A 22,472-nucleotide genomic window follows, 5' to 3' on the forward strand; every position below is an offset into this window, starting at 1 on the left:
CTTTCGGATGTTAATTCATATTTTCTCCCTGCATTCTCCCTTCTGTCATTTCAAGCAGCAGTCCCGATTTTGTAGTTCTTTGCCCCAGAAAACTATCAGGAAATCAGCTGAAACTGCCCTGTGTTTGGCAGGACGTGCTGCCACTGCAGAGACTGTTCTGGGTGACCTGAGGGACAGTGGAGAAGCTGAGAGGCACCAAGGGGTGGCCTGTGGGCCTGCAGGCAGCCCCCAGACCTCAGAAAGGGGGCAGTGAGGCTCATGTGGGGAGCCTGAAGCGGGGAGGGGCGTCAGGTCCTACAGCCTGTGTGCACGGAAGCCAAGAGCCACCAGACTTCATGGACATACTTAGATTCCCTCTAAAATTGTAACCTACTGCCCCCTCCCTGGACAAACACAGACCCACTTTGAAGTTTGCTTGCCTTTTGGTGACGGTCAATTGAGGTGTTCAACTCCAGAGTTTTTCTTCCTTAGTTTTTCTTCCAAGTTATTCTTCCTCAGCTTCAAGGCTGAGGATCCAAGGGACTATGAACTGGACTGGAGCTGGATGTAATAGGAGACAAGCTGGAGAAAGAGGGGAAGAGAACCTGCTTCCCTTCTGCTCTTTGCTCCTGCTGGAGAATCATAGCTATTATTCTGAAGGAGACACATTTATCAACTGCAGGTCTTCCGTCCCCTGTGCTCTCCAGAGCATTCCTGATAGAGGCCCAGTCCACCTCTGCTAGGACATTCCCATTTCAGTCAATGCCTGTTTGGCCTCAGCCATTCTTGACCCTCAAAAGCCAGAACTTCAAGACTAGATCCTTCAAGCCCCTGTCTAGCCCCTGCCACCTCCTTTTACATTTCAATTCCTGATACAGCCTGAGCTGTCACCATAGCAGAGTAGAAGCCACATATGTGATGTGAACTCGTCTTTGCTTGGTGAAGAGCATGGCCATGGGGAGGGGAGAATAAGAACAACAGAACAGTGGAAGTGACATAAACATGGTTTAGACATTTTAACATCACCCTGAAGGTTCACACTGAAGAAAGATGTAATTTAAAAAAAAATGTTGGAAACAGGAATCAAAAGTTTACTTGGAACTAGTACATGGGTGTGAGGTGTCAGGGTTTACTGTATTTGGGGGTAGGTGGTTGAACATCTTTGATGTTTTCATTAGATATTGCAGAGTAACATTAAAAATAAATCCCTTGAAGGCAGCAATGGAGAACCAATTATTAGAAAATGTCCCCAAAGTGATCCCTCCTGGATAAAAAGAAACTAAAACATAAATTTCTAGAAAAGAGTGGAGAACGCTTAATAGCAAAATCTATGGAACAAGAAAGCTACTTGTAGAGGAAAATTCATAGCCTTAAATACCTCCTTCTTAAAAGAATGTAAAAAGGTACCAAGTACTCACCTAAGGGAATTAGGAAAATTATAGTTCTTATAAACAAGAGAAACCAGGAAGAAATAATAAAATACAAAACAAAAAGAATGCATCAGTAAATCCAAAACTTTAAGGTAAACTTTGTGAAGCTGATTAAAGAGGGAAAAAACAGAGAAAGATAGCAAAAATATACAAAATTAGGAATGAGAAAAGAAATTACCACAAATACAGGAGAGATTGAATATATAATATAAATGATATACACATGTAACTTTGTGCTAACACATTTGATGCCTAGAGAAAGCAGTAATTTCCTAGAAAACATGCAATCAGCTAAACATAAGAAGTAGAGTATCTGCACAGACCAGTCACCATTGCAGATAGTAAAAAGGTGATCAAAGACCTACCATTAACAAAGCACTAAAATCAGATGTTTCATGTCTGAGTTTTATCTAATCCTTGAAGAGCAGGTAATGTCAGTGTTTAATTATTCTGGGCCATATAAAAATATCGAAAGCTCCCCAATTCTTGTATAAAGACAGAATGACTTTTATACTGAAGTACTGACAAAAGAAGTTTAAAAAAAAAATCAACCTTCCCATTTGGTCACATTGTGTCTTCTTGTATACACTGCTAGATCCAATCTGCTAGTGTTTAATTTACAACGTTTACATTTGTATTCCAACAAACACATGTAAGGTGAGGCTATGCGACACTTATTGTCCAGCTGGGAGGAAGTGTCTTTATAGAGGAAAGCCCATCAGAATGGATTTCGATGTCCCCTTATATAGAAATAAAAGCAGAAGGCAGAAATGCAACTTGGATTCCAGTTGCCATCTTATTAAGTCAGGAACTCTGGACCTTAGGCAAGAAATGTAAGAACTGTGTAAAATTGATCACCTTAAAAATTGCTCTGATGTACTGGTTGCTCTCATTCTGCCTCTCCATAGGTTTGCAAAAAAACCTTAAAAAGACCTGAATGCTTGTGCTCAGGGGCAGCAAAGCAAGGCAGTGCTGGGAAGACAGCACCCTCCCTGGCATCCTGGCCCAGGGAGGTCAGAATGGCAAGAGTGAGTCATGGTTGCTCTCAGAGTTGAGCACAGCAGCTGAAGGGAGAGGTGGAAGAAAGGAATTAGCTCACGTGATTAGCTCCTCTCCTGGACCACGGACTCATTCCCTCCAACAGCCCCTTATCCCCGCTTGTGTCTTCATTCTGTCACCATCTTTTCTCCACCTTCGCGGCTCCCATTCACTCCCTGTACCCGTCAAAGCCTAACTTCTGCCTCCCCTCTCCGTGGAAATGCTCTAGTCCTCATTGCTAAATTCACAAGGTGCTTTTAAATCCTTGTGTTACATTTCTTTGCTGCATTTCCTGCAACTGGGGTTTCCAACAACTCATGATGGGCCATTTCCACTTACCATTGCCTATGGGCTCTCGAACCTTTCATTTAAGACTTATCGCAATCTAGTCCAAACTCAGGTCGAAATCTTTTTTGACTTTGGTTTCCCCATCTGTTAAATCAAATAATTGTATTAAATAATTACTACATTTTCTTCCAGCTCCAATTTCCAATTCTCAGGCTTCCCTGGTCCTTTTCTGCTGGAACCAATCTCTCTACTCTGAACATGAATAAAAGTTTATTTGTACCTATCACATACTGCATCAATTTGCTCAACAGATCATTTGAGCATCCACTCCAGGTCAAGAGTTGTGCTGGGGGACGAAGAGGTAAAGAGGCAAGCAAAGCAGACACAGCCCCTGCTCCCAAGAGCAGTACCACTAGATGTGGATATAGGGGTTCAACCTCTTCTGAGATAGTTTACTAAGAGCAGCAGCCAACTGCACATGTCCCCCATGGCTTTGCACGAAGGAGGTAGAGAGAAAAGTTTGCCCAAAGCACGAAAAGCCCTTGTGCACCTAAACCTTACCTGCCTGCTTGACTCTGCTCTTGGATGAAGACCAGGAGGTGGCAGGAAGTCCAGCTGCGAAGGGGACGTGGTGTGGTGCTTTCCCGAATGCTGCCTATTGCAACGCTCATGGGGAAAGATTCAGGATTCTAAACAAAAGGGAAAATAAGCCATGTAAAGGACAGTCCTTTCTTTTTACAGCACCACATTGAGATTTTGAATAGAGGTACTTTTCACTTCAGATAGAGGAGTCAAGGTTATTTATTTTTCTCTTTTGCTTAAGTAAAAAGAGATGCTTGATCATGCACCATGATCAAGTGGGGTTTATCCCAGGTATGCAAGGATTCTTCAATATACGCAAATCAATCAATGTGATACACCATATTAACAAACTGAAGGATAAAAACCATATGATCATCTCAACAGATGCAGAAAAAGCTTTCAACAAAATTCAACACACATTTATGATAAAAACCCTCCAGAAAGTAGGCACAGACGGAACTTACCTCAACATAATAAAGGCCATATATGACAAACCCACAGCCAACATGGTTCTCAATGGTGAAAACCTGAAACCACTTCCATTAAGATCAGGAACAACACAAGAATGCCCACTCTTACCACTATTATTCAACATAGTTTTAGAAGTTTTAGCCACAGCAATCAGAGAAGAAAAAGAAATAAAAGGAATCCAAATTGGAAAAGAAGCAGTAAAGCTGTCACTGTTTGCAGATGACATGATACTATAGATAGAGAATCCTAAAGATGCTATCAGAAAACTACTAGAGCTAATCAATTAATTTGGTAAAGGGTCAGGATAAAAAATTAATGCACAGAAATCTCTTGCATTCCTATACACTAATGATGAAAAATCTGAAAGAGCAATTAAGGAAACACTCCCATTTACCACTGCAACAAAAAGAATGAAATACTTAGGAATAAACCTACCTAAGGAGACAAAAGACCTGTATGCAGAAAACTATAAATCACTGATGAAAGAAATTAAAGATGATACAAACAGATGGAGAGATATACCATGTTCTTGGATTGGAAGAATCAACATTGTGAAAATGACTCTACTACCCAAAGCAATCTACAGGTTCAATGCAATTCTTATCAAACTATCAATGGCATTTTTCACAGAATTAGAACAAAAAATTTCACAATTTGTATGGAAACACAAAAGACCCCAAATAGCCAAAGCAATCTTGAGAAAGAAAAACACAGCTGGAGGAATCAGGCTCCCAGACTTCAGACTATACTACAAAGCCACAGTCATCAAGACAGTATGGTACTGGCACAAAAACAGAAATATAGATCAATGGAACAGGACAGAAAGCCCAGAGATAAACCCACGCACATATGGTCACCTTATTTTTGATAAAGGAGGCAAGATTATACAATGGAGAAAAGACAGCCTCTTCAATAAGTGGTGCTGGGAAAACTGGACAGCTACATTTAAAAGAAGGAAATTAGAACACTCCCTAATGCCATACACAAAAATAAACTCAAAATGGATTAAAGAACTAAATGTAAGGCCAGACACTATCAAACTCTTAGAGGAAAACATAGGCAGAACACTCTATGATATACATCACAGCAAGATTCTTTTGACCCACCTCCTAGAGAAATGGAAATAAAAACAAAACAAATGGGACCTAATGAAACTTAAAAGCTTTTGCACAGTAAAGGAAACCATAACTAGACAAAAAGACAACCCTCAGAATGGGAGAAAATATTTGCAAATGAAGCAACTGACAAAGAATTAACCTCCAAAATTTACAAGCAGCTCATGCAGCTCAATATCAAAAAAACAAACAACCCAATCCAAAAATGGGCAGAAGACCTAAATAGACATTTCTCCAAAGAAGATATACAGATTGCCAACAAACACATGAAAGAATGCTCAACATCACTAACCATTAGAGAAATACAAATCAAAACTACAGTTGGTATCACCTCACACTGGTCAAAATGGCCATCATTAAAAAATCTACAAACAGTAAATGCTGGAGAGGGTGTGGAGAAAAGGGAACCCTCTTGCACTGTTGGTGGGAATGTAAGTTGATACAGCCACTATGGAGAACAGTATGGAGGTTCCTTAAAAACTAAAAATAGAACTACCATACGACCGAGCAATCCAACTACTGGGCATAGACCCTGAGAAAACTATAATTCAAAGAGTCATGTACCACAATGTTCATTGCAACTCTATTTACAATAGCCAGGACATGGAAGCAACCTAAGTGTCCACTGACGGATGGATAAAGAAGACGTGGCACATATATACAGTGGAATATTACTCAACCATAAAAAGAAATGAAATTGAGTTATTTGTAGTGAGATGGATGGACCTAGAGTCTGTCATACAGAGTGAAGTACGTCAGAAAGAGAAAAACAAATACCGTATGCTAACACATAATATATGGAATCTAAAAAAAAAACCAAAAAAATGGTTATGAAAGAACCTAGGGACAGGACAGGAATAAAGACGCAGATGTAGAGAATGGACTTGAGGACACGGGGTGGGGGGAAGGGTAAGTTGGGACAAAGAGAGAGAGTGGCATGGACTAATATATACTACCAAATGTAAATTAGATAGCTAGTGGGAAGCAGCCGCATAGCACAGGGAGATCAGCTCCGTGCTTTGTGACCACCTAGAGGGGTGGGATAGGGAGGGTGGGAGGGAGACGCAGGAGGGAGGAGATATAGGGATATATGTATATGTATAGCTGATTCACTTTGTTATAAAGCAGAAACTAACACACCATTGTAAAGCAATTATAATCCAATAAAGATGTTAAAGAAAGAAAAAAAAAAAAGAGATGCTTGGCAGGTGTGACTCATGTAGAAGGCTTTCAAAGATGGTGAAGACAAACGACCACTATGGTTCAGATCATGAAAACACTCAGAACGCTCACACGCAAGCATCAAGAATGAAAACATGATAAAAAAAAAAATGACCCTTATGAGAAAACATTTAAAAAATGGCAATGTTGAAAGTGGTCAGGTCCTACGATAGACTATTGGCTCTGTAGCTCTCATCAGAACTTTTTTTCTCACGACAAGTTTTCAGAAAGCAGAAGTAAAATGATTCCTAGAACCACAGTGCTGAGTTCTATTCCGTGAGTAGAGTCTCTGAATTGGAACAACCTGGGATGGCACATACATTTCGTTTCATTCACGCTTCCTGTCATTCATGCTGGAAATTTCTTTTGTGCATTTAGCCTATGAGGACATACAGTTTGGGGCTGAAAAAGATGGTACTTTTTAGCCAGAGAGAGTCTGTTTTCTAAGCCACCAACCGTAGGGGTGCCGAGGGCCTGGTGAAAGGAGGTCCATTAGCATAGAAAACCATTGTGTTGCACTAAGCAGATCTGGGGCCTTAGTAAATTAAATGTAACCTGTAGGTTTATTTGGACACCAACAGTTTTAGGGCTGGAAGACACAACTGGTTGCTGCAATACACAAAAGTTTATTTTTTCTTTTCTGAAAGCAAAATATAATAGAACTGAACATCAATGAATTTTGTACAACAAAAACAGCTTTTAATATGGAACAGACAGTCCATGAAGGTTTTAAAATCTCGGAATGGCTTCCCTTTTTCAAAGTCATGCTTTCTTGCAGTCCACGAGGAGTTGGCACGAAGAGATGGTGGCAGCCCACTGGGTGAGGTGAGTGGAAGGACGGGTGGGCTTCCCTAGATCCTAGTCAGCTGGTGCCAAAGACTGGATGGGAGGATGCTTTCCACTTTCTCCATGACAAAGTTTAAGGGGGCAAACAAAGTGCTGAGGAACTGCGAACAAACGAGAAAAGCGCAGAAGTCAGGAGAAATCTTGTTCAAGACATCAAAACGAACCTCTCCAACTCATGCTTTCATCTTACGTCTCTGCATTATAAAAAGCTTCCAAAGGCTAAGATTTCATATTTATGTTCGCAGGAAACATTGGTTGACGAACAAACCTACATTCCAGCTTCTGCATCCACCCCCCTGGCTCTGATGGATGAGGGGGAGAAGTGTTGGCTGACAGGCCCTTCACTCCTCTGACAGCTGCCCACAGTTCTGAGGCCTTCCAACCAGCCTTCAGGATCTGAGGGCTGCCCATGGAGATGACCAGTGCCATCAAAAGGGACTGACAGATGGGTGGCAAGTGAGCAGAAGAGTTAAAAAAATGGTGACAACTTCTCCACCTGCTTGCCTAGTTATAGAGCTTTAAGTGGAAAAGGCAACAACAGAAAAAAAAAGTCCAGTTTGTCGTATGGTTGTGAATTGCTTTGGAATCCTATTGTCTCCCAAACACCTGCAGCCCATGTTCTTTTCTGAACTACCTGCTTAGTGGTGAGCATCACGGGAGCCTTGGGGAGGGCAGCAAGCTGGCCAGTCCATGGACGACACGTCCTTGTGGAAAAGGTGCTGCTCTGAGGAGAGCTTTGGGATCTCTTTCGTTTGGTTACTGAATTCCTTTCTGTTTTTCATGTAGAGAATAATGCTTATTATCTGTGCCTTTTAGGAAAGTCAGGCGCCTTGCCTGAGACTCATTTAACATAATCTCAAGTCTGTTCTGATTATGTTCTCGTGAAGAATCAGCCTCCCTCCACAAGCCATCCAGCGTCTGGCAGAAGAGGTGCCCTAACCCAATCAGGCACAAGACGGGCGTTTGGATGGGTTTCCTTGCTCTCTGTTCAGAACCAAGGTATCGTCTCACTAGGGTTCAATGTCTGGTTCTTGTACGGTGGAGTCCTTTGTCCCAATCCCTTGCCCATAGCACAGCACAGTCTACACCACCAAGAATTTCCCACAGAAGTGTGCTGTAGGACATGAGTACATACGCAGAGGGGGAACATCGTCTGAGGCCAGACAAATTAGTAGACCTGAATGTAGTGAAGTTGAAACAGTCTCCTCTACTGGTCATATGTTCTATGGATTGCGGGTCCTCGAGAAGGGGTATGGTAGGCAAGTTTCCCAAATTTACATGACCTCAGAATCTGTCCTTCTTCTTCTTCTTCTTCTTTTTTTTTTTAAAGAACCAGTAGAATGCAAACTGGGAAGGCCTGTACCACATTATGGCAGGACCATCAAGTGCGAGATTTGTGTAACGAAAACTCGAGAGAGTATAAGGTTCGGAACCCTTCTCTGTACTGCATCTTTTACATCAATTGAATATATTTACTCAGTAAGGCACTTAAGTACTGGGTGAGATATAAAAGCGTCTAGGACAAAAGTCCCACTGTCAGGAAGCTCAAAGCCTAGGGGTTGGGGAAGGGAGCCACTAAGACCTGTACCCAGCAAAGTAACAATACCAGGTAGACCATGACAGAGTAGAAGATAGACGCACAAACAAAGCACCAGGAAGGTTTGGGAAAGGGAGAGAATCCATTTTGTCGAAAGGAACAGGAAAAACTGAAAATGAGGTGACTGAAATAGTCCCCAGTGGATGGCTGGGGTATGAAAAGACAGAGATGGGGTAAGAATGGTAAGGAAAGACATGTGAGCAGGTGGGCCTTCCAGGCTCAATAAACAGCTGGAACAGAGTGGGGAAAGCAGCTGGTATGACTAGAAGAGATGGAGGTAGAGTTCAAAAGCAACTAGCATAACTCTGGGGAGGGCCTTGAGTGCCAGGCTGCTAAGGAACTTGCAGTTAAGAAAAAGGCAGCCACGTTAGTACTTGAGTGAAGGTAGGATGGCTCTTTCCTCAAGTGGGTGTTAGATACAGGGCAATGCCTGGCAACCTTCTGAAATTATCCTTGGTTGGGTGCACAGTACCACATGGGATGCTCACCCTACTTAATGGACTGCCTGTCCTTCTCAGTTTAGAGCTGGATGCGGTTGGAAGGCATTGTGGGAGATACTAGGCCCAGGAATGAGTAATTACTGCCCGAGCTGCCCCGAAAGAGTTTGTAAAATCCTAGTTCTGAGAGGATGACATGGAACAAGTCTACTGATTGTATCAGACCGACATGATAACACTGTAGAATTAAAAATATTTACACATAACATTTATCCATTTGTTTGTAATCAGAGATTGTCAAGGCTCCATAACACACGGCATTTGCCTGTAATACTCAGCTCCATTAAGAGGAGCTAGGTGCTAAAGCAGTCTGGATGAACCGAGGATGCTGACAGGGGCAGGAAGATGAGGCCCACTGAACAAGGTGATTTTGCTGGTGAAGTTATCATATCCTGCAAACCTAATCCCAAACAGACTTATAACCACCGAAGTTGTGACTGAGGTGGGAACAAGTGATGCATTAGCGTGAGCCAGTGTGGTTAGATGATAGGAATCGCTCAAAGTCTACACCCTGGGCGACTTCATACACTAAACGGGGGGACACCAGGGAGCCTCAGCTTGGGTAGCAGAATGAATGGAGATGTTGTTACAAAGCTGGTTCAAAATAAAGGCCCGTCTATTTGCTTAGTTTTGGTCACTGACCTGACTTGGATAAAAAGCGTAAAAGGGAGGCCTCTGGAAATTAAGTGGCAGGCCTCGCCCAGTTTGTGGTCTGTAAATGCCCCTCTTTCCACCCTGCGCAGCAAGATGCAGTGAGCCCTGGCCCCCTGGACACACCTGTGCTTCTCGACCAGGTTCCACAAGAGAATTAACTCCTAATACCTCCCATGTATGTGATCATTTACTGCTCTCTCTCGTATCTAGAATGTTCTATCCTTGGGACAATCGAGAAGAGAATGCCTTGAACGCTTTCCTAGAGATCCTAATTCTCTCACAGCACCCCAGTTGCGATGAGCACCCTTTGTTGCTAGGTTACCTTCCTCCTTAGCAGCGCTCTCCAAGACCTCCTCCCCAACCCTCGCCCACAAGGAAGAAGCAGCAAAATGTAATGGGGTGCCTGGAACCCTTAAGCCCTTTTCATTTAGTAACCAAAGGTCAGTGGCTTTCATCAGGAGGCATTAAACAAAAAACGTTTGGTGGAACATGCTTTGCTTACTTAGGATGCTTCTTTGCACGACTGAATATCAGTCAACACTTTTTGGCTGAAGACTCAACCAATGCACATAGAGAAACAACAGTTTCACTTAGGGACTTGGGAAATTTTATTGCCTGAAAAGTTAAGTCTGAATGAGCAACACCAGGCAACCCTGGAACAGCTCATCTGTCTCAATGTCCAAAACTTCTGTCCTGGGGGCAGACATACACGGTCCAAAATGCACCATAATTCAATCAGTGTCTTGTGGTGAGAAAAAGCAACTGAACTAATAAAAAAGAGAGAGCAACACTTCAGTCGCCCGATCCTCCTTTTCCCCGAAACACCGTTATGTAGAAGAAGGTCATGGCTCGCAACGTGCTTCGTTAACGTTTGAAACGCCTCTGCTTATCTGAATAAGTTCCAGGTGCCCTACTGCAATCAGACAATTGACATTTCACTGTAATCAATATCAGACTTCAAAGAGGTCAGGGCGCATAAGTTGAAGACAAGAGTCAGAAGTCAGGGGGCTGGATCTCAGGGAAGGAGAGAGACCAGAGGAGGAAAGACAGGGCCCTTCAAACAGAAGAGGTCAGCATGCTGACCTTCCCACATTCTGTGAGGGGCTGGGTTTGGAATGATCACTTATTTATATGAGCAACCTTATCTTGGTAACCAAACATTCTAGGAAGAGTTAGTCCTAAGTCATTGAGGTAGATTAGATTAGGCGGAGAGAGTTGAAGCCTCTCATTTTACTATTTTCCAGTGGCTCACACTTGGCTGCGGGCTTCCTTACTGGCTGCATATCAACATGTAAACACACTGGAGAGTTCCCAAGCTGCACGCAGCCTGGCGGGTGGCAGTGCAATCTCTCTCCATCTACTGAGTCATTATCCCAGGGACATTATCTCAGGCGAGGTCTGAGAAAATCATTTTCACAAGCTGCAAATGGCTGCAGGCAGCCTATAGGGCAGCTGTGATAACCTGCGGGGGGCTTCACCAGGGGCCTGATGAAGTGACAAGAGTGAAAATGTGGAGAAGACTCCGGAGCAGTGGGGGGAAGGAGGAGGGAGATGGGGCTTGTCTCCTTCAGGCCATCCATCTTCCTTCCCCATGAAATCTCTCCAGACGTTTTAGTACTGCTAAACCTTAATGAAGGGCAAGATGAATGTGATCCTCCAGACAGAGGTTTAAAAGCAAATTTATCTAAACTACTTTCGAAAACTCTGAGTAGCTGACCAAACTACCACACCTTGGTAGAGTATAAAATACGAAGACCATAAAGGTAAATTTATATTTTATTTAATCATCTGGTCCTTGACTCAAAAACAAAGCTTTGGGAACATTAAATGAGGAGAGTGGCCCTTGGTCTAATATCCATAACGAACACATCTCTGTGATATTCTGGAGGCTACACAGCCTTACCTAGAGAACACCCAGCCGTATTCTATGTACTACCCTCCATTCCTCCCAGCCCTCTCCCTGGGCGACGCAGTTTCAGGCAGTTACTTTATTCAGTACAGGGGCTCTCAGCCCTGGCTGCACACCCAAATCACTAGGGGGGCATCTGAAAACTCAGATGCCCAGGCTGCATCCCAGACCAACTAAGTCAGAGTCCCCAGGGTTGGGAGATCAGGCACCTGTAATTTTTAAGCTCCCTAGATGATTTCAAGGAGCAGCCGGGGTGAAACTGCTGGTTCCTAGAAACCTGTCACCTCAACAGCTCTGACTTCGCACCATGCACCTGCAAACGGCTGCTCAAAGGCTGGCTTTTTTGAGACCAGTGTTCTTTGAAGGAAATGGTCCTCAACCCCCATCCTTAGAATCGGTGGGGGGGGGGGCGGGGCTTGTTTAAAAACGCAGATTCCCGGGTGCTAACACTCAAGGCTCTGAACTTCCGGTGGTAGGGCCAGGTGAATTTTGTGCACACTAGGGGCTGAGAATCACTGTCCTGATCCTAAATTCCCACCAAGAGCTGCTTGTTAGTTCAATGAAGAATGACATTGACTAATGTTGTAAATGTATTCTTATTTTAAATTTTACTACATGACACTCTAATCTAGTCAGACTTTTGGTAACTGCTTTAACTCAAAGGTTGGCTTGGGAATAGAAGCAAATAATGAATAGCATAGGCCCATAAACTAGGGAGCATCTAAGGAGGCAGCTTGGGTGATACTGGGTTCAGGAATCATATCATGTACAGAAGACTTAAGGAAATTGGAGACATTCTGCCTGAAGAAAAGAGAAGGTAGTAAGTTAGAGGTGAGAGGTGGCCATGAATATATTAGTTGCCTCAAGAAATTGCAAGAGGAAGTAGAGTTGTTCACTATAGTTTTGGAGAGTAGAATAGGAAATAAGTGGAAATTAAAGGAAGGCAGATTTTATCAGTATCAAGAAGAGTTCTGAGTGATCCAGTATGGAAATGGGCTTCCATGTTGAACAGGTGAACACTCCATCGCTAAAAGTATTCCAGATGAGTCTAAATGACCTTCATCAAGTTACTGTTGAAGGCAGTTTAAGGTCCCTTTCAACTCTGTCTGTGATCATAATTATAAAAGAAGAGAAGAAATGCTAAGCTGTATCTAATTTTTTACACTGATTCTTTCTGCAGAAACCACTACCATTTATTTATTTAATAATCATTTATTGAAAACCTACTATGTGCAAGGCACTGTGCAAAGCTTTGGGGATACAGAGATGAGAAAGACACAGTCCTGCTCGCAAAGAGCTCACATTCTACAAGGGGGTCAGACAAGTTTTTAACAATTATAATACAGTACAATAAACGTAATATAGGTATTCATGGAATACTGTGGGAGCTGAGAGGAGAAACATCTAACTCAGCTTGGGAGAAACTTAGAAAGGAAGCTGAGTATAAAAGAATGAAGAGGCGTTAGTAGACTGTACAAGTGCTGATGATAATGGGGAAGGGCATTCCATGCAGAGCAAACAGTACGTGCAAAGGCACCGAGGCTCACAAAAGCATCTGGGAATGGTGAGCAATTCACTGTGGCCCAAGACCAGTGTCTGTGCAAGAGTTGGGAGAGAGATGGGGCTGAAGAGGAAAGCAAGGGCCAGATCATAAAGGACCCTGTATGCCATGCTAAAGATCTGGGACTTTATCCTGATGCTGGTGGGAAACTACTGAAGAAATTCAAGCAGGGAAGTGACATGCTCAGACTTGCAATTTAGAAAGATCATTCTTTTGTCAGTATGAAAGAAATACTGGCAGAGGATAAGACTGGAAGCAAGGAGACCAGTTAAGACTCTTGCAGGTGTCCAGGCAAGAAATCACAAAGATCCAAACTAAGAGACAGCCATGGGAGAAGAAGAGGTGAATTCCATTTACCGAATGCCTAGTGGCTCAGGAGGTTAGAGCCGACAGACTGTGAAAGCCAAGACAGACAGGATATAAGGAGTGAGAGAGGGAAGAGTTTGGGAGGGCTGCTGAGTTTCTGGCTTGAGTAACTGGGTGGATATCAGTGCCACTGGCGGAGATCAGGAATACAGGAGAAGGAGCAGTTGTGGTGGTGGGGGAAGAAGGGTGATGAGTTCAGTTTTGAAAATGATGAGATTGAGGTGCCGGTGGGATTTCCAGTTCATCTTCAACACGCATGAAAATACTCTTGCAATTCCAGTCCCTGAACTCTGCCGAGCAGAAAATGTCAATCATCTGGAAAGGGATTAAATCAACCCAGCCAAGTTAGAAATCATCCTTGCTGACTCCACTCGCCTTGAAATCAGAATGGAGTTCCAGGGAAACAATCGATATTCTTTTCCTTATTCCTTCTGTTTGAAACTCCTCTGTGGCAAAATCAGTAAACTTATCCTCACCGCATGTGCAAGCTGAAATGGTCACTTTTCATCAAGGAAACAATGGTTCTTGGTTGTCAATGCAGATGGCTTTTCTTATTAAAGCCCTTCTCCATAACCCTCTTTAAAGACCCTTAATGGATTTCCATACTTCTAAATATCATATCTGTATACTTCTTAATACTACCCACCCTTCACACCCTCTCAGTTCATTCCCCAAACAAGCCATTTAATTTGTAGACATTAAAACGTTTTAAATTTAAATCATCTTTGAAAATGTAAATTCTATCTTTCTTGAAGGAAAGACCTACAATATCTAAAGATTAGAAATGATGTCATTCAATTTATACAAAACTGAAAAATCTCCCAAGTATTTTTCATTTGCTAGGATTCCCTTAATTCTTTAATTCTTTTAGACCTCATGCATTATTTTAGGGGAACTGCTGAGAATTTTTGTGTCTGTGAAATAGGCAAGGCATGCGGTAACAAACAAGCTACACTTTCTCATTCTGACCCTCAACCCTTGATCTCACTGATGATAATGAAAATTGAACAGTATGCAAAGGATCAATACAAGCACGTCCACTTCTACACAACACTCCTCTCTTTCTCTTATGCTGCTTCTCTTGACTTGCCTGCCCCTTGCCTGCGGCCTCCCCCTTGGCAAATACTCACAGCTTTCGCAAAGACCCCCATGAGTTCCGGGAACTGATGTGTCAGGAGGGCCAGCATGGCTGTGAAGGAACACAATCCAGCAGTGAAGAGGATAAAGAAGGGAAGCTCCTTTTTTGGGTAAACTGAGACTTCATGGAAAGCTGTGGAGAAGATCAAAAGGGAAGTGTTAGGGCTGCAGTAAAATGCATTCTCAGGGAATTTCTGTAGGTGGGACTGACTCTGCAGAGCTTTGGCTCAAGTCTGCTGGAAATGAAAAAGGTAGGGCCCTGGAACGAAGAAGAGCCCACATTTCAGCCAGCCTTTGGTGGCCTATCTGCTTCTCCCAAGTCCACGTTCAACCTTCAGAACTCTATCTAGGGCATGATAGGGCTAATTTGGGGATGTCACACACTCATGGGCAGGGACAGTAACACAATCTATGCCTAATATACAGTATTTCTTTTGCAAAAGCAAACACAAATAAAACAAAACTTTATTCAAATTATAAAACACATGTTCATTGAACAAAACCTGGAAAATCCAAAGTCAAGTATACTGAAAAAAAAATCCTCTCTCTAGGTTTTCACTTTTCCTGTAGTTTTTAAATCATTGTGATAGGGTGATATTAGTGTATCTTGTATTTTTTCCTGGTACAATCTAACTATGTCAGTGGAGGGTGCCACCCTGATAGAGAGACATCCAGCGAGGACCATCCATCCATCAAAAATGGGAGATTTTAGAGCCTTTCATAACTTTTAAATTTCGAGTGGTCCGCACAGACAGAAAAGCAACTGAGGCTGGCCCAGTGGAGGGGAGCCGTGAGGCTGTGTGTGAACTACACTGCCACTCAAACCAAAAGATTCGAGGGTCTCCATCTTCCTCAGGAAATCCAAGGTCTCAAGCCTTTCCTTGACCTTTCAGCTCTAAGCAGTAGTCCACTCTGCTGAAACTGAGGGTGTAGAGGGCCAAGGAGGGACAAAGCACAAACGAGCACATGCACCTGAATCCAGGGATGTCAACCTGCTAGGATTCTTCATGGGTGGACATGTGCTCGGGACCACCGTGGACACTACACCACTCACGTGCAGCACGCAGGTAACATGTAAAGCCACCTACCCCCATCCCATCCTCACCCTCAGCACCCAATGATTTTGAGGGGAGATCAGACTTGAACCACTGCATTCAAATAAATAAACGTGATAGTTTATTTATAGATAGAAAAATAGTTTTCTATTCCAGGACTGTAAAGATTATTCCTAGACAGTTTCTTTTAAGAACTGTAATCTTGTTCTAATAGTGAATCTATCCCCATGGAAACATGATTGGACTCAATTAAAACATTTTAAAAGTGTACTTTTCAGAAAACTGCCTTTCTTACCAGAAACCGTAAATGTTAACAAGGATCTCCCTGAAGGGGGAGTCAAAAGGTAAAGCATGGGCCCATCACAGGGATTTCTGAAATCAAATCTAATGCAGAGCGAGGCACCCGATGCTTTTCCACAATAAACTCAGATGGTGAGGAACCACACCCCTCTGAGGTCTCCCAGCTCCCAAGGTAACATGTCTCCCAGTGGGTCTGTCCTGCAAAGAAATGAGAGAGCTGCCTCCTGCTCTTTCAACCTGAGACGGCAGCCTTGTTTTGCACCCACTACATTGGAGATTTACGACCAGCTCAAAAACGTGGGCATTAAACAATCTGCCAACACTCAGGGCTCCACAGTTATACTGGCCCTCCTGGCAAAGCATTTAAATATGTTACAGCTATGAGATGTGACGTAGCTGGGGCTGGTGCAGGGTGGTTGTGGCAGAAGAGAGGACGGGGAAGAGAGAGCAACCAAGATTTGGAGCGTATTATCTGAGGGAGGAAAGTATGTCCTAAGTCAGGGCCACATGAACAGCCTGGACATGCTCTTCATACACAGTATAATTTGATAATAACTATTTAGCCGGAATTGTCAAAACAATGTTGCATTACAGTAAACCAAATCATACTTTCCACGTGTGGTATGGGCCCCCCGACTGCTAGCTTGTAAGGCCCTCGAGGGCAGGGTTTGCCTGCCGCCTGCTATATACAGTGTTGAGGCTGCACGTGTGCCCTGCACACGTTACACCAGCTCACTGTGCGCCATCCGTGAGATGCCCACGGGAAATCCCGCCGGCGAAGAGCACCGCATCACCGCAGAGGGCAGCCCCACCCTGCCCACGACTCCGCCTCTGGCCACAATGCCAGCGTCCCCGTGCCACCCTCCCACCCATGGCTCATCTGCAGCTCCCTCTGAAGCCAGTGCCTCCCCTCCAGACTCCGGTCTGTGCAGACTGCCTCTGACCAGAGGGAGAGCCCAGGCCGAGCCCCGCACAGTGGATCAGCCCAGCAAGGGGCATCTGCCCCAAACTAGGGGTCTCTGCCCCAAACTAGGGGTCTCTGCGCTCAGACCAACCAGTACATGATGGCTCTTCATCTACATTTCAGACCTGGGCGGGTCTTTCCCTTTGATGAATCTGGAGAGACGTGGAGAAGCAGGAAGCCAAACCTACACACATAACTCACTTTAATGCTTATGCTATCAAATGAGGACAGGGTTTGGGAGAAGAGTAATAAAAGACAAGGAACATCATAAACATTTATCATTTCCACCTCTTCCCATCCCAGTCTTTGGCACACCACCCTCACCAGCCAAAGGGAGGATTATGGAGGGGAGACTCACATGGAAGCAGCTCACGATCTGCTGTTTCTGTACAGATGGGGTAAGGATAAAATAGATGCCCCTTTTCCAAGGGATAAGGGATCATCCGAAAAGCTGCAAAGGAGAGACAATACGTTAGAGGTACAATATTTGTCTCATAACTTCTCAAGTCCACAAAGAGACTTTTGAGCATTTTTATAATGGCTCACATTATAAAATTATAAAAAACATTAGGTCTCACACTGAACACTTCTACAAATAGCTCCCATGAAGGAGGCAAGACGTACCCAAACTCTGAGTCATGTGCTAGATAAGCTGACAGAGATGCATCATGAGGTATGCCTCACACATTAACCTCACACTGTATATTCTGGGAGAACCTCACAAAACTGAGTGGGGATGGGGGTGCAGAGGAGTAGGGAAAGCCAGCAATTCCAATGCCCAGGGTTTCCTCATCTACAAAATATTACGAAAACGTCGTAAGCACTCATTCAATATAGCTCACCTGATGGTAATAACGCAAACCTGGATAGAAATGCTTCCCCGAGAAGCAAACGTGGACTGACTTGTTGGATCGTGTCACAGATGCACAAATATGAAAGGCATTCTAGCATGTCTATTTAAAAAATATGTCTAGGTGGATTAGAATTCCAACCAAGATGGATGAAAACAAGAACCTAAAAATGCATGACTTGGGAGGTATTTCTAAACTTTATGAAACTTTTAAATCTTCAACATCATGTGGGGAAAAAATGGATCTGGAGAGACTGATTATCTGTATTTTGATGATATCAGGCCACGTAAGTTCTGGTTTCGTGGCATCAGATAACATTAGGTCTCACACTGAATTATGACTTTCCAATCAATCCATCCCTTCCCGTTATCACGTGTGTTACTCTCCCTGTTACGAGGTCATCAGCACGTTAGTCTCACTGTTTCTATGAACAGTACTCGAGGTAATTTTTCTTCAACAGATGTCCGGTAACTACAGCATGCTGTAGCTATAAAATATAAAAACTAAACCCTACACTGGGCATGTCAGATTACAGTCCTTGCCTTCATGTGTGTCAAAAAGGGATGGTGGCAACACAGCAGCCTTTTCAGTCTTAAATGCTACATTTCAAGGACTCCTAGCTACATCCTCAGCTGTGCAATTACCTGAGCCTTCTCAAAATGCTGTCAATGTACATATTTATCTTTTGCGTACTTATTTCAAACAGAAATCAGAAACAAAGAATGTTCTCCCTCACAAGAAATGACAAGGTTCCATTGTAACCAGCATCAGTGCACATATGGTATTTATTCTGGTGTCTGAATATTATTTAAAAGTAAAAACATTATGTATGTGATTCCAGCATTTGGAATGCAGTCAATCTACACCACAGTGGTATCACTCTGAGGTTACAGCACATTGCCACGGAGAATATAAATCACTATAAACGTGGGATTAGAGCAGAGCCAGTTGGCTGAGGTAAAAATGTTATCAATTTTCCTCTCATAACAGAAACCTCTTAAACAGAGATTAAAACATTAAAAACACCCCAGACTTTAACTCTTCTTAAAATGAAAGGCTCACCCTAGTTCAATCAGACCTTCTCTTTCATGCAAACCAAGATGACTTCTGCCCATTACAACAAGCAAGAGAGGAGTTCCCTGTACAGGTTGTTAACACACAAAGATTACTCAAAGGGACCAGCATCTCTCTCGGTAGAATCAGGCTTGCAAGAGAAGGGAAAAAATTACAAAACCGAAAAAATCCATTTAGTGCCTTTATAGGATACACTAAACTCTCTACTGGGAAGCAGTGCGTTTAAATTTAAACTGCAGTATGGCAGGATTTTAATACTATTTCCCATGAATGATGGCTGCTATGAAAGCATCTCAAAAATGTAGAAAAACCTATGTGGAAGTTTTTTTTTTTTTTTTGAAATCCAGATTCTCCATGTGCACTAGGGCTGCTGTAATTAAGAATCTGTTCAGGTTCATATGATATAAATAAACCCTCAGTTTTCAAAGTGGCTATAAATTTGAATGCTAAATTTTGTTCAAAATTGAAGTCAGTTTGCACTTCAGGGAGCAATTTTTTAACTGAAATATAGGAGTGCAAGACCTTGAGAGTGTTCAACCATAGACATCAAATGGTTGCTTGGTGTCTTTTCAGTCAGACGCCAAATAGTTTTTACTCCAGGACTTGGCATGCATACAAATTCTGTGCATCAAGTTAGTCTTTTCCTTCTTCTAATCAGTTCTGGTCTTTTTGGAGAGGGTGAAGGCACTGATTATATACGACTCAAGAAAGAATACACACACAAACACACACTTTCTGTACTGTCCTCTGCCCCCAACCCCTGGGATTGTAAAGACGCTTATGTGCTCTTAAAATTTCTCATTCTCATGTCAGTTGTCATTTACATCAAGTTCATAAAATAATATTAAGACTTTTGGCTTCACTAAACAAAAGCAAGCACAATTTCTGTTTGCAATTCTATCCTTGGTCCACCCTGCTGTGCGGGGCCCAGCAAAGTGTGCGATAAGCAGTGGGGGTCTGCAAAGAGTGGAGGAGGCACTGCACGAGCCGGGCCAGCTTCACCTCCCACCGCCTGGTCCCTTTCACTGCAAAGACACGACACTGCTCCACAAGAACCTCGTGGCTTGAGCCGAATGTCCAGAACTTTTGCAAGTGCAAACAGTAACACGCTGATTTCGCAGGGCAAGGAAGAATGGAAAAAAGGTCATTTGAACTATTTTATGAATTTGATCTACTTCATGACTGACTAAAAACCTCCTAAAAAATCTCCGTCCGAAAAAACATACACTTCAGAGGAATTAAAAATGTACATGTATTTGGTTAAAAACGAAACCAAAAACCTGGACCACTCAGAGTTAATACACGGGACACAAGTGGCATTGTTGCATTTTCCTTTTGTGCCATCCCCTCCCCTACCTTGGTTTCTATTGTGCCTTTGTGGGAGAGGCAAAATGAAACTGGGAACTACTTAATGAACACAGCAGGCTCTCCACAATGACATGTGATGCGTTACACAGCTGCTTTCCACCCCTGCCCAGACACGTTTTCTAGGCACCAAGCCTAGCAGTGCTGTGCCAATCAGAGACTCGACCAATACTGGAGAAAGAATCAACAGAACCAAAGAACGAACAGAAGGATGGTTACATGAACAAATTAATTCCTGATTTCCCCAGTGACTTCTAATGTGCTCTCATCCTGTCCACAATGTAGACAAGGATAGAAGGTAATGTTTGATACTTTGTTTGTCTATGTTGCCTTTCAAAGAGGATCTCAGAGAACTTTATACAGACCCCTTGCAATAGCAAGAACTGAGTTTGAATCCCAGCTCTACATGGTCAAAATGTTGAGTGCCTTCCTCATGCAGCAGCGATAGAAAGGTGAGCCAAGTATGCACTGCCCCTGCACTGATGGAGCTGACCACCCAGGGTGGGAAACAGATGAGCCAATAATCAGGAAAACAAGAGTGAAAGTCCCCCTGTGATAGCCCATACCTAATGGGGGAGTGGTGGAGGTGACAGCTCAGGATGAGTCAAACTTGACCAGGCTGACAACTGTATGACTTTGGGTGGGTCATTAATCTGTGTCCAGTCTCTTCGGCCGTAAAAATGAGAACACCAAGGACCTCGAGAGGCTGTTAAAGGGACTAAGTGTGACAGCGGAGGTCAACGTGTCCACACATAGTGCCTGACTGCTCAATGAAAGTTAGTTTTCTCTTTACCATGCCTTTCCACTAACCCCAAGTTCCTCCTTTCTCTAACAGGTCATACTCTAGCTTATAAGTGAAAATGCTGCTTGTTTGTGAACAATTAGAAGTGCAAATGATAGAACAGAAAACTTTCATCAAAATACACATTTTATGTTCTCACTTTTGACTGTAATGTGGGCAACTGGCCATAAAGGCTCTTTGTCTTTTGTGAGACTTTGGGCACAATAAGGAAAATTCAGAAGTCAAAAGCTTGGGTTCTGATCCACGTTTTTCCACTATCTACTTATATGGCCTTGGGAAAACCACTTTCCTTTGGTTAGATTACATGATGCTCCATTCCAATTCTGAAGAAAACTTCTAGAGTTTTATAGCAGATTCACTAATTTGTTAGTGACCTGCAACACTCTGTAACACTCTGTTCCTGCTTCCACTGCTTGTATCCACACTATATATTATACATGTGTGTGTATGTATCTGTGAGAATATGTGTATACACACACACACACACACACACACACACACACACTAATGTTTCTCTCAAAGCGTTTCAGAGTCTGACTCATCTTGGTATCCCCAAAAGAATGCCTGGCACAAAGGAGGGACTCAATGAATGTTAATTGAATAAAGGAATGAATAAGTTAATGCACAATAGGGCAGAGACAGAATTTTTCCCTTTAAAAACCCCAGTGGATCCAAAGTACGGTCAGCGGCTCAAAACTGAATAACTGAAAGGAGCAAGCTTGGTCCTACTGGGCAGTAGGTGGGGAAGCGCTGAATAATATTTGGAGTCTGGCTACTAGTGTTAAGTTGGCTACGGCCAGGGACTTCAGCTGGCCATTGTTTTCTCCTAAATTATAAAATTTAGCCTTAGATCTATGGGGTGAGGGGTGGAAGAATTTCTCTTTAGCAGTCCCAAAGGTGCCAGGCTTTTGGAGGAAAGGTTTGGTTAGAGGAAATGCCCTAAGGACCACATCTTACAGCAAGTAGCATTTACCATCAGGTTCAAAGAGAATAAATTAGAATCAGAATCTCATCCTTTGCTTCAACAATGGACCATTTTCTCCTCTCAAAGGAAATACTTTGCCTAGTCCCCCTAAAAAACACCACCTTCAAATCTTATACATTATTTAGTGAATTCTTTGGAAAAAAAATCTCCAAAAAGAAAATAAAGAGTCTTACTTGATCAAGTGGAAAAAATGGAAACAAAGAAAAGCTAAGCGATTTACCCCATGGCACTCTAGCCTTCTGATATATAGAACCTGAAAATTAAACCTTAAAGTTCACAGCTGTGGTCAGCAGACTATTCTGCTTTACAAAATAAATACAGCCAAAACAGAGCCCTGAAAAGATCAAGGTAGAAGGGAGATAAGGCCACATCAGTATTTAATACA

The 22,472-nt window shown here is 43.0% G+C and overlaps 1 protein-coding gene across 9 annotated transcripts in view; it reads right to left on the reverse strand.

The window, feature by feature from the left end:
* Window positions 1-6,730: 6,730 nt before the first annotated feature.
* The window catches only part of ST7 (suppression of tumorigenicity 7), a 256,441-nt gene continuing 240,699 nt past the window's right edge, over window positions 6,731-22,472 (reverse strand). For 4 of the 9 annotated variants that reach the window (XM_027102111.1, XM_027102109.1, XM_027102114.1 and 1 more), the window contains 3 exons: window positions 17,369-17,461; window positions 14,685-14,824; window positions 6,731-7,071 (listed from right to left, as the gene is read on the reverse strand). In XM_027102111.1, coding sequence (XP_026957912.1) covers window positions 6,976-7,071; window positions 14,685-14,824; window positions 17,369-17,461 — 329 coding nt within the window. In that variant the 3' untranslated portion in view covers window positions 6,731-6,975. The other 5 variants (XM_027102116.1, XM_027102110.1, XM_027102115.1 and 2 more) reach the window with 2 other exon arrangements.

Source organism: Aethalodelphis obliquidens, unplaced genomic scaffold (genome assembly GCF_003676395.1).
Source record: "Aethalodelphis obliquidens isolate GAN/ISIS:26980383/991018 unplaced genomic scaffold, ASM367639v1 scaffold5, whole genome shotgun sequence".
NCBI lineage: Eukaryota > Metazoa > Chordata > Mammalia > Artiodactyla > Delphinidae > Aethalodelphis > Aethalodelphis obliquidens.